Consider the following 13010-nt stretch of genomic DNA (forward strand, 5'->3'; position numbering starts at 1 on the left):
GAGGGAGGAGGGATGGAGGTATGGAGGGAAGAGGAGTGATGGAGGGATAGAGGGAGGAGTGCAGATGTGTTATTAGTAACTGTGGGCAGGTGAACAAACAGCTGACCTGCATCACCAACACACACATAGAGATGACAACATGCATGCTGGGTAAATCCTCATTTCACCGTCTGCACATTCTGAAGCCTGGCACTTTGAAATGTAGGATTGTTTATGTTATTGTTGCCAGACTGACGACAGGTGAGGTCTAAGAGAATAATGGGTGTGTGAGTGTCTGTGTGTGTCTCTGTGTGTGCGTGTCTCTCTCTCTCTGTATCTGTGTGTGTGTCTCTGTGTGTGTGTCTCTGCGTGTGTGTGTCTCTGCGTGTGTGTGTGTGTCTCTGCGTGTGTGTGTGCGCGCTTGCATGTGTCTCTCTGTGTGTGAGATTAAGTTAGCCTCACACGTGTTATGACTCACCCGGATGTTGTCCAGAACTCTGTTGAACTCCAACGGTTCATCTTTCCCCTCCATGGCGGCCGGGTCCAGGCCGTCCCCCCCGTAGACAAACTGAATGATGTCACCAGTGGAGCTCCGTACCGTCAGATCATACTGGGAACACAGGTCCTCCAACGACTTCACCAGACGCCTCTGTTGACACACAGCACAGCCACCACAGAAGAACAGATCAGAGGACGACTCAACAACAGATAGGCCTCTTTAATCCTGCTTGTTGTGTCACCGTGTGTGTGTGTGACCACTCAACACCCTTCCTCTGCTTCGTATCATTAGTCAGATGGTGAGCTGTTCTGATCTGAACACAACAACAACACACCCTTAAGGACCCTCAACTCTGGACCACCAAGCCATTTCCACTGCATGTTGTTTTCACTGTAATGATCAGGGCCTGATTTAGACCCGGGACACCAGGTGGGGTGATATTAATGATCATGGCCTGATTTAGACCTGGGACACCAGGTGGGGTGATATGAATGATCAGGGCCTGATTTAGACCTGGGACACCAGGTGGGGTGATATTAATGATCAGGGCCTGATTTAGACCTGGGGCACCAGGTGGGGTGATATTAATGATCAGGGCCTGATTTAGACCTGGGACACCAGGTGGGGTGATATTAATGATCAGGGCCTGATTTAGACCTGGGACACCAGGTGGGGTGATATGAATGATCAGGGCCTGATTTAGACCTGGGACACCAGGTGGGGTGATATTAATGATCAGGGCCTGATTTAGACCTGGGGCACCAGGTGGGGTGATATTAATGATCAGGTAGAACAGAAAGCCAGCAGGCTCCGGACCTCATAGGGTCAGAGTTGAATAGTCCTGCCCTAGGAGATAACTACTCAAGAGGGAGCCTGATAAGATGTAGATTTGTAGGGAGCACACATTGTTCCCTCTTTTCTTTTATACAAACAGAGAGCAGAGGGTGTTGGGTACGGTGCAGCAGGCAGCAGCCCAGCGGTGTGTGTGTGTGTGTGTTACCTGCATGTATCCGGTCTCCGCTGTTTTAACAGCGGTGTCTACCAAGCCCTCTCGACCAGCCATAGTGTGGAAAAAGAACTCCGTCGGCGTCAGGCCTGAATAAAAGCTGTCAGCTACAAACCCTTTAGCTGCAGGAAGCTGGGACACGACACACAGAGAGACAGAGAGAGAGAGGTGTTACGTCATTATAAAAGGCCCCGGACGAGTCCCAAATTGCACCCTATTCACTATTACTGTAGAGTGCACTACTTCTGACCAGGGCCCCACAGAGCCTTGGTCAACAGTAGTGCACTAAGTAGGGAAAAGGGTTGCCATTTCGGGATTCATCCCCTGTTAGAGCAAACCAATGAAAACAGGGCTCTGACTGAGCCAGCTGGGGATGTTGTTTACTGCTAGGAAAGAGAAACATCTATGAACGTTTGAACGTTTGAACGTTTTTCAACTCTTAGCCTACAATTTCTGCAGGTTCGAGAAAATCTAATTGCCATAAATCCCCATCGAAATCCATCTGTTTAAAATAGAGATTGTTTTTGCATCAGGCTGTGTGTGTCAATCCGACACATCCCGAATAGTCTCCCAGTCCCTGTCGTTGAATAATATCCCCACAGCACGATGCCAATGCTTCACCGTAGGGATACTGCCAGGTTTCCTCCAGATGTGAAGCTTGGCATTCAGGCTAAAAATAGTTCAATCTTGGTTTCATTATGTCAGAGAATCTTGTTTCTCATGGTCTGAGTCCTTTAGGTGCCTTTTGACAAACTTCAAACGGGCTGTCATGTGCTTTTTTACTGAGGAGTGGCTTCTATCTGGCCACTCTACCATAAAGGCCTGATTGGTGGAGTGCTGCAGAGATGGTTATCATTCTGGAAGATTCTCCCATCTCTGGCACTCTGTCAGAGTAACCATTGGGTTCTTAGTCACCTCCCTGACCAAAGCCCTTCTCCCCTGATTGATCAGTTTGGCAGGGCAGCCAGCTCTAGGAAGAGTATTGGTGGTTCCAAACTTCTTCCATTTAAGAATTGTTATAACCTTTATTTAACTAGGCAAGTCAGTTAAGAACAAATTCTTATTTTCAATGACGGCCTAGGAACAGTGGGTTAACTGCCTGTTCAGGGGCAGAACGACAGATTTGTACCTTGTCAGCTCGGGGGTTTGAACTTGCAACCGGTTACTAGCCTAGTGGTTACTAGTCCAACGCTCTAACCACTAGGCTACCCTGCCGCCCCAATGATGGAGGCCACTGTGTTCTTGGGGACCTTCAATGCTGCAGACACATTTTGGTACACTTCTCCAGATCTGTTTCTCGACACAATCCTGTCTCGGAGCTCTACGGACAATTCCTTCGACCTCATGTCTTGGTTTTTGCTCTGACATGCACTGTTAACTGTGGGACCTTATAAAGACAGGTGTTTACCTTTCCAAATCATGTCCAATCAGTTGAATTTACCACAGATTGAATCCAATGAAGTTGTAGAAACATCTCAAGGATGATCAATGGAAACAGGATGCACCTGAGCTCAATTTCAAGTCTCATAGCAAAGGGTTTGAATACTTATGAAAATAAGGTATTTCTGTTTATTTGCAAAAACATGTTTTTCCGCTTTGTCATTATGGGGTATTGTGATGTCATTATGGGGTATTGTGATGTCATTATGGGGTATTGTGTGTAGATTGATGAGGGGCCAAAAAATAATTTCATCAACTTTTAGAATAAGACTAATGTAACAAAATGTGGGAAAAAGTCAAGGGGTCCGAATACTTTCAGACTGAACTGTATTGAATACTTTCAGACTGAACTGTATATGATAAAAGCTACTGCACATTAAGCATCGACAGAAAAACAAAAGCCCTTTGATATAGCTAGCTATATGCTCTCTTGGGTAAATAAATGAAACCAGCTTCTAGTAGGCTAATCTTTTGAGTAGGAACGGTATGAATGTAGCCTACTGTATAACATTGTACATCGTTCAAACCATGACAAAGCAAGGAGAGAACATGTCATTCTGGTGCTGCACACGCAGACTATAAAGTCACAAGTAAAGGCTAGCGAATTTTGAAATATAATAAGACCTATTTGCATAATTAGTAGGCTGACACATATATACCTTTCATAATAAGCATTTCGCTACACCACAAGCATTTCGCTACACCACAAGCATTTCGCTACACCACAAGCATTTCGCTACACCACAAGCATTTCGCTACACCACAAGCATTTCGCTACACTCGCATTAACATCTGCAAACCATGTGTATGTGACAACTAAAATTTGATATTTCCCAATGTTATTAGTCTCTCTCCTCGTTCCCTCTAGTGCTGTTTCAATTCTTCCCTGCGTTTAACAGTCAAGTAAAAGGAACTGCTATAGTCTACCACCATCTGAATGGTTATGGGTCTGAATTAATAACTGCTATAGTCTACCACCATCTGAATGGTTATGAGTCTGAATTAATAACTGCTATAGTCTACCACCATCTGAATGGTTATGGGTCTGAATTAATAACTGCTATAGTCTACCACCATCTGAATGGTTATGGGTCTGAATTAATAACTGCTATAGTCTACCACCATCTGAATGGTTATGGGTCTGAATGAATAACTGCTATAGTCTACCACCATCTGAATGGTTATGGGTCTGAATTAATAACTGCTATAGTCTACCACCATCTGAATGGTTATGGGTCTGAATTAATAACTGCTATAGTCTACCACCATCTGAATGGTTATGAGTCTGAATTAATAACTGCTATAGTCTACCACCATCTGAATGGTTATGGGTCTGAATGAATAACTGCTATAGTCTACCACCATCTGAATGGTTATGGGTCTGAATGAATAACTGCTATAGTCTACCACCATCTGAATGGTTATGGGTCTGAATGAATAACTGCTATAGTCTACCACCATCTGAATGGTTATGGGTCTGAATGAATAACTGCTATAGTCTACCACCATCTGAATGGTTATGGGTCTGAATGAATAACTGCTATAGTCTACCACCATCTGAATGGTTATGGGTCTGAATTAATAACTGCTATAGTCTACCACCATCTGAATGGTTATGGGTCTGAATTAATAACTGCTATAGTCTACCACCATCTGAATGGTTATGGGTCTGAATTAATAACTGCTATAGTCTACCACCATCTGAATGGTTATGGGTCTGAATTAATAACTGCTATAGTCTACCACCATCTGAATGGTTATGGGTCTGAATTAATAACTGCTATAGTCTACCACCATCTGAATGGTTATGGGTCTGAATCAATAACTGCTATAGTCTACCACCATCTGAATGGTTATGGGTCTGAATTAATAACCGTTATAGTCTACCACCATCTGAATGGTTATGGGTCTGAATTAATAACTGCTATAGTCTACCACCATCTGAATGGTTATGGGTCTGAATTAATAACCGTTAGTCTACCACCATCTGAATGGTTATGGGTCTGAATGGTTATGGGTCTGAATTAATAACTGCTATAGTCTACCACCATCTGAATGGTTGTGGGTCTGAATGGTTATGGGTCTGAATTAATAACTGCCGTCTGCCCCCCCCCCCCCCCGAGATGGGCCGTCTGTCTGTCCACCCCCCCCCCCCCCCGAGATGGGCCGTCTGTCTGTCCACCCCCCCCCCCCCCCTCACCCCGAGATGGGCCGTCTGTCCCCACCCCCCCGGAGATGGGCCGTCTGTCTCCCCCCCCCTCCCGAGATGGGCCGATGTTATGGGCGGTAAATTCCAGTAAATCTTGGTAACGGGGTTCCTGCCATTAAACCCTAATGCTGACTGCAGGAATGTCCACCAGAGCTGTTGCCAGAGAATTTAAATGTTAATTTCTCTACCTTAAGCCGCCTCCAAAATCGTTTTAGAGAATTTGGCAGTACTTCCAACCGGCCTTGCATACCACGTGTAACCACGCCAGTCGAGGATCTCCACACCTGGTTTCGTCATCTACGGGATCGTCGGAGACCATCCACCTAGACAGCTGATGAAACCGAAAAATGTCTGCACAAACTGTCAGAAACCATCTCATCTCATTGACCTGACCACAGTTCGGCATCATAAATCGACTTCAGTGGGCAAATGCTCAAATCGATGGCCACTGGCATGCTGGAGAAGTGTGCTCATCACGGATTAATTCCGGTTTCAACTGTCCTGGGCAGATGGCAGACAGCGTGTACGGCGTTGTGTGGGCGAGCGGTTTGCTGATGTCAATGTTGTGAACAGAGTGCCCCATTTTGACGATGGGGTTATGCAAATAGATTTTTATCGATGGTAATTTCAATGCACAGAGATAACGTGACGAGATCCTGAGGCCCGTTGTTGTGCCATTCATCCACCTCCATCACCTCATGTTTCAGCATGATAATGCACGGCCCCATGTCGCAAGGATCTGTACACAATTCCTGGAAGCTAAAAATGTCCCAGTCCTTCAATGGTCTGCATACTCAACAGACATGTCACCAATTGAGCATGTTTGGGATGCTCTGGATCGACATGTACGACAGCGTGTTCCAGTTCCCGCCAATATCCAGTAACTTTGCACAGCCATTGAAGAAGAGTGGAACAACATTCCACAGGCCACAAATCAACAGCCTGATCAACTCTATGTGAAAGAGATGTGTCACGCTGCATGGTGAACACATCAGATACCGACTGGTTTTCTGATCCACACCTCTACTTTTTTTTTAAAAGGTATCTGTGGCCAACAGATGCATATCAAATCAAATCTTATTTGTAACATACACATGGTTAGCAGATGCTAATGCAGTCTGTATTTACAGTCATGTGAAATCCATAGATTAAATCCATAGATTAAATCCATAGATTAAATCCATAGATTAAATCCATAGATTAAATCCATAGATTAAATCCATAGATTAAATCCATAGATTAAATCCATAGATTAAATCCATAGATTAAATCCATAGATTAAATCCATAGATTAGGGCCTAATGAATTTTTTTTACATTGACTGATCTCCTTATATGAACTGTACCTCAGTAAAATAATGTTAAAATTGTTGCATGTGTAATTATATCTACTTCCATTGTCCTCCAGGAGTGGCTTCAGTTCCTCAGCTGTTGTCCCAAATGTCCCCCTATTTCCTACACAATGCACTCCTTTTGACCAGAACCCTATCAGTCGCCTGGTCAAAAGGAGTGCACTATGAAATAGGGTGTCATTTGGGAGATGGTCCACCCTAATCTCTTCATGTTATGAATGAATGAATGAAGCACTTGAGACTCCGGACAGATATAATGGTGATTTCAGCTGGTTAATAAATGGCCTTAAGGAGGTTCTTACTTTAGAGTGCTTCTCAAAGTGTGGCAGCGAGCGGTTCTCAAAGCCGTCGGGCACTCGAGAGCCGCTTATAGCCTGCTGGCCCACGCAGGCGATCATCTGGGAGATGTTGATGAAGGATCCTATGGAAGGGAAAATGAAAGGGATGAAGAAATAAGACCATTAGCATCACCTCAAAATAACAAACAAATCCTAAGCATTCTATCATATACAGTGCCTTGCGAAAGTATTCGGCCCCCTTGAACTTTGCGACCTTTTGCCACATTTCAGGCTTCAAACATAAAGATATAAAACTGTATTTTTTTGTGAAGAATCAACAACAAGTGGGACACAATCATGAAGTGGAACGACATTTATTGGATATTTCAAACTTTTTTAACAATTCAAAAACTGAAAAATTGGGCGTGCAAAATTATTCAGCCCCTTTACTTTCAGTGCAGCAAACTCTCTCCAGAAGTTCAGTGAGGATCTCTGAATGATCCAATGTTGACCTAAATGACTAATGATGATAAATACAATCCACCTGTGTGTAATCAAGTCTCCGTATAAATGCACCTGCACTGTGATATTCTCAGAGGTCCGTTAAAAGCGCAGAGGGCATCATGAAGAACAAGGAACACACCAGGCAGGTCCGAGATACTGTTCGTGTCCCACTTGTTGTTGATTCTTCACAAAAAAATACAGTTTTATATCTTTATGTTTGAAGCCTGAAATGTGGCAAAAGGTCGCAAAGTTCAAGGGGGCCGAATACTTTCGCAAGGCACTGTATATATATATATATATATATATATATATATATACACACACACACACAGGGAAAAGTAAGCAGCCAGAACACGGTTCATAGGAGAAGAATCTCCTGTCTCCTCAAGACACCCCCTGGACAGGACACTAGTCTATCACCTCAGGACCCCCCCCTGGACCGGACACTAGTCTATCACCTCAGTACACCCCCTGGACAGGACACTAGTCTATCACCTCAGGACACCCCCTGGACAGGACACTAGTCTATCACCTCAGTACACCCCCTGGACAGGACACTAGTCTATCACCTCAGTACACCCCCTGGACAGGACACTAGTCTATCACCTCAGTACACCCCCTGGACAGGACACTAGTCTATCACAGAGCCTTAACCCCAATGTATCAGGTCCCATTTTTCCTTTGGTATGAGTCGGCCAGCGATCACACACTCTAACCACAACACCATCGAGTCACACTCTAACCACAGCACCATCGAGTCACACACTCTAACCACAGCACCATCGAGTCACTCTCTAACCAAAACACCATCGAGTCACACACTAACCACAGCACCATCGAGTCACACACTCTAACCACAACACCATCGAGTCACACACTAACCACAGCACCATCGAGTCACACACTCTAACCACAGCACCATCGAGTCACACACTCTAACCACAGCACCATCGAGTCACACACTCTAACCACAGCACCATCGAGTCACACACTAACCACAGCACCATCGAGTCACACACTAACCACAGCACCATCGAGTCACACACTCTAACCACAACACCATCGAGTCACACACTCTAACCACAGCACCATCGAGTCACACACTCTTACCACAACACCATCGAATCACACACTCTAACCACAGCACCATCGAGTCACACACTCTAACCACAGCACCATCGAATCACACACTCTAACCACAGCACCATCGAGTCACACACTCTTACCACAACACCATCGAATCACACACTCTAACCACAGCACCATCGAATCACACACTCTAACCACAGCACCATCGAGTCACACACTCTTACCACAACACCATCGAATCACACACTCTAACCACAGCACCATCGAGTCACACACTCTAACCACAACACCATCGAGTCACACACTAACCACAGCACCATTGACTTGGACACCATTGAGTCACACACTCTAACACCATTGAGTTGGACCATATACAGCTACTGCCAATAATCAATGAATACATGAGAAATGTAGCAGGGGGAAAAGACATAATGGACAGATGTTGATGAGAGTCTACAGCAGGGAGAAGAGACATGATGGAGAGATGTTGATGAGTTTACAGCAGGGAGAAGAGACATGATGATGGAGAGATGTTGATGAGAGTCTACAGCAGGGAGAAGAGACATGATGATGGAGAGATGTTGATGAGAGTCTACAGCAGGGAGAAGAGACATGATGATGGAGAGATGTTGATGAGACTCTATAGCAGGGAGAAGAGACATGGAGAGAAGTTGATGAGACTCTACAGCAGGGAGAAGAGACATAATGGAGAGATGTTGATGAGAGTCTACAGCAGGGAGAAGAGACATGATGGAGAGATATTGATGAGACTCTACAGCAGGGAGAAGAGACATGATGATGGAGAGATGTTGATGAGAGTCTACAGCAGGGAGAAGAGACATGATGATGGAGAGATGTTGATGAGACTCTATAGCAGGGAGAAGAGACATGATGATGGAGAGATGTTGATGAGAGTCTACAGCAGGGAGAAGAGACATGATGATGGAGAGATGTTGATGAGAGTCTACAGCAGGGAGAAGAGACATGATGATGGAGAGATGTTGATGAGACTCTACAGCAGGGAGAAGAGACATGATGATGGAGAGATGTTGATGAGACTCTACAGCAGGGAGAAGAGACATGATGATGGAGAGATGTTGATGAGACTACAGCAGGGAGAAGAGACATGATGGAGAGATGTTGATGAGAGTCTACAGCAGGGAGAAGAGACATGATGATGGAGAGATGTTGATGAGACTACAGCAGGGAGAAGAGACATGATGATGGAGAGATGTTGATGAGAGTCTACAGCAGGGAGAAGAGACATGATGATGGAGAGATGTTGATGAGAGTCTACAGCAGGGAGAAGAGACATGATGATGGAGAGATGTTGATGAGACTCTACAGCAGGGAGAAGAGACATGATGATGGAGAGATGTTGATGAGACTACAGCAGGGAGAAGAGACATGATGATGGAGAGATGTTGATGAGACTCTACAGCAGGGAGAAGAGACATGATGGGAAAAGGATTTAAGGGCATTTACCATTACACTAACTTGTTTACCTTAAACCAGGAGTAGGGAGACTAGATTCAGTGAATGGTCGGGAGGGCCTGAACAGAACTATAATAATTTTGAACTCTGCAAATTGACAACTAAAACCCAAAACAACGTCATACCTTGATGACATCGAGACAAGATCACATCTCTTTTTTCTTTATTCGTTGGAATACATGGGAAAAGATTTCCTGAATTAAACTCATTTTTTAGCTGAATTCCTGGTGATTTTACAGTCATTTTTACAAACAAAAAAGGTCGCAGGCCGTTTCCTGGACACAGACTAAGCTTTTGAAATCTGTGGAGAATCTCCATTGAGCATATTGTTTAGTCCTGGACAATAAACTATACTGTACATCCTACCATAAACAGGTAATTAAAGAGCCTAAAGCAGGGAAAAAATGAAATAAGGCTATTATAAATGGCTATATTAGCATACAGGTCAGCTACAGGTCAGTACTACCCCTAATATTCCATAAAACAAACGTTAGAGAGTAGACTAGCTGTTCCCGTGACAACAACGCTCTAATGGCCAATAAAGTCAGAGAGAATCAGGAAGTCTTAGTTGAAGTGAATAAGAACCACTTAGTCCTTATTATTAGAAGTGGGTACAGGCAGAGCTCCTGACATGTGATTAGTGTATGTGTGTGTGTGTGTGTGTGACAGTGTGTGTGACCGTGTGCGTGTGTGGTAAAGGCAGAATTTAACCTCCGCGTCTGGTTAGTTGACCTACCTTTGGAGCCACACAGAGCCATAATCAGAGGACTGTTGGTCTTGTCCAGTTCTCTGAGGCAGGCGCTGCCGGCATGGTCTCTGATAACAGACAGCTCCTTCAGGATGAGGGCCTGTTGAGAGACACATCATTATCACTCTAAACCGCAGATAATAGAAAAACCTCCAAAATAGACCCACCATTAAAAAGAAAGAGCCATCTCTCCTCCTCACATCAGTCAGAAGCAGAGATGATGAGCTAGCTGGTTACAAAAGGCCACCAGACTAAAGTAGCTGGTCTAGAAGGAGCGCCAGACATCAGACAGACAATAGATACCGTAGCTGATCTAGAAGGAGCACCAGACATCAGACAGACAATAGATACAGTAGCTGATCTAGAAGGAGCACCAGACAATAGATACAGTAGCTGATCTAGAAGGAGCGCCAGACATCAGACAGACAATAGATACAGTAGCTGATCTAGAAGGAGCACCAGACAATAGATACAGTAGCTGGTCTAGAAGGAGCACCAGACAATAGATACAGTAGCTGGTCTAGAAGGAGCCCCAGGCAATAGATACAGTAGCTGGTCTAGAAGGAGCACCAGACGTCAGCCAGACAATAGATACAGTAGCTGGTCTAGAAGGAGCACCAGACATCAGATACAGTAGCTGGTCTAGAAGGAGCACCAGACGTCAGCCAGACAATAGATACAGTAGCTGGTCTAGAAGGAGCACCAGACATCAGATACAGTAGCTGGTCTAGAAGGAGCACCAGACGTCAGCCAGACAATAGATACAGTAGCTGGTCTAGAAGGAGCACCAGACATCAGATACAGTAGCTGGTCTAGAAGGAGCACCAGACGTCAGCCAGACAATAGATACAGTAGCTGGTCTAGAAGGAGCACCAGACATCAGATACAGTAGCTGGTCTAGAAGGAGCGCCAGACATCAGATACAGTAGCTGGTCTAGAAGGAGCACCAGACAATAGATACAGTAGCTGGTCTAGAAGGAGCACCAGACAATAGATACAGTAGCTGGTCTAGAAGGAGCACCAGACAATAGATACAGTAGCTGGTCTAGAAGGAGCGCCAGACATTAGCCAGACAATAGATACAGTAGCTGGTCTAGAAGGAGCGCCAGACATCAGACACAGTAGCTGGTCTAGAAGGAGCACCAGACAATAGATACAGTAGCTGATCTAGAAGGAGCACCAGACATCAGACAGACAATAGATACAGTAGCTGATCTAGAAGGAGCACCAGACATCAGACAGACAATAGATACAGTAGCTGATCTAGAAGGAGAGCCAGACATCAGCCAGACAATAGATACAGTAGCTGGTCTAGAAAGAGCCCCAGGCAATAGATACAGTAGCTGGTCTAGAAGGAGCACCAGACATCAGCCAGACAAACAAAGCTCATGGTGGCTGTTTGATTTGGGGATCGCAGAAATATCAGCTAGTTTAAGGGGGATGAAGGATTGTTTCAGTTTGGACCAATCTTCAGGTAAAGACAGGCTTCAGGTAAAGGGAGACGTCATCATTGTGCTTAACTATATCCTTTAAAAAAAAAACACCACTGAAAGGCTCCTGTTAGAGCCGATTTGGACATATTTGTATAAAAGACTGAACATACTGAGCTCCATGTATATTTGTGTAAATATATTAAATATTAATGTAAATGTTGAAATATTAGGTACCTTTATGATGTATATTTACATTTATATTTACCTGATTGAGATATATTCATTTGTTGTTAGTGTAACTCAGTTTTTGCCCCCCCCCCCCCTTGCCTATTCATTGTATTGTGGTAAGTGTGTTAGGATAAAGGCAGGAAGTTGGGCCTTCGGTGGAGGGAGTCCTTGCTAGATGCGGGAGCGGTATAGTTTTTGGACCATACAGACAGGTCATAATATGTATTTTCTATGCTTTAAGTTGATTGGAGAATCATTTATTTGTTAGATATAAGAAGAATAAACATTTATGTTGCACCATATCCCTGGATGTCATTGAATGTTTGGCCGTTTGGAAACCTTGAGTGTGGACTGTATGCCTACCAAACAACCCCGCGTCAGGCCTTGGGCAGTGGCTGTGGTAAAGAGGAAAGGAAACCACTACACACCCTCCCTCCATTTGGAAACCCTGAGTGTGGACTGTATGCCTACCAAACAACCCAGCTTCAGGCTTGGGCAGTGGCTGTGGTAAAGACGAAAGGAAGCCACTACAGCTCTAATTGACTTCATGAAATGTAAAAGGATACTAATCTGATTGGTTATCTCCACGGTCTCCTCAGCAGTGAAGCCTGACTTGAATAATCACATCCTCTTGGTACATCAAAGGACGGCTGCTTAAAAGGCAAAATTTTGCATCAAATTGAGAAAAGTGACTGAGCTGAGAGTCATCTAGTCTAAGGATATACCTCCAGCGTCTCCTCAGCCGTGCAGCC

General features: G+C 44.6%; 1 protein-coding gene across 3 annotated transcripts in view; it reads right to left on the reverse strand.

Annotated features, from left to right (window-relative positions):
* Nucleotides 1-13010, reverse strand: part of LOC109876755 (DNA-directed RNA polymerase III subunit RPC1) — an 83203-nt gene that overhangs the window by 38091 nt on the left and 32102 nt on the right. For all 3 annotated transcript variants that reach the window (XR_004209113.1, XM_031821167.1, XM_031821168.1), the window contains exons 17-20: nucleotides 10586-10697; nucleotides 6787-6905; nucleotides 1479-1616; nucleotides 458-628 (exon numbers count right to left, since the gene is read on the reverse strand). Coding sequence is in view for 2 of the 3 variants with exons in the window: in XM_031821167.1 (XP_031677027.1) it covers nucleotides 458-628; nucleotides 1479-1616; nucleotides 6787-6905; nucleotides 10586-10697 (540 nt within the window). In the remaining variant the exon portion in view is untranslated. The remainder of the gene's footprint in view (nucleotides 1-457; nucleotides 629-1478; nucleotides 1617-6786; nucleotides 6906-10585; nucleotides 10698-13010) is intronic.

This window comes from Oncorhynchus kisutch, unplaced genomic scaffold (genome assembly GCF_002021735.2).
Source record: "Oncorhynchus kisutch isolate 150728-3 unplaced genomic scaffold, Okis_V2 scaffold3902, whole genome shotgun sequence".
NCBI lineage: Eukaryota > Metazoa > Chordata > Actinopteri > Salmoniformes > Salmonidae > Oncorhynchus > Oncorhynchus kisutch.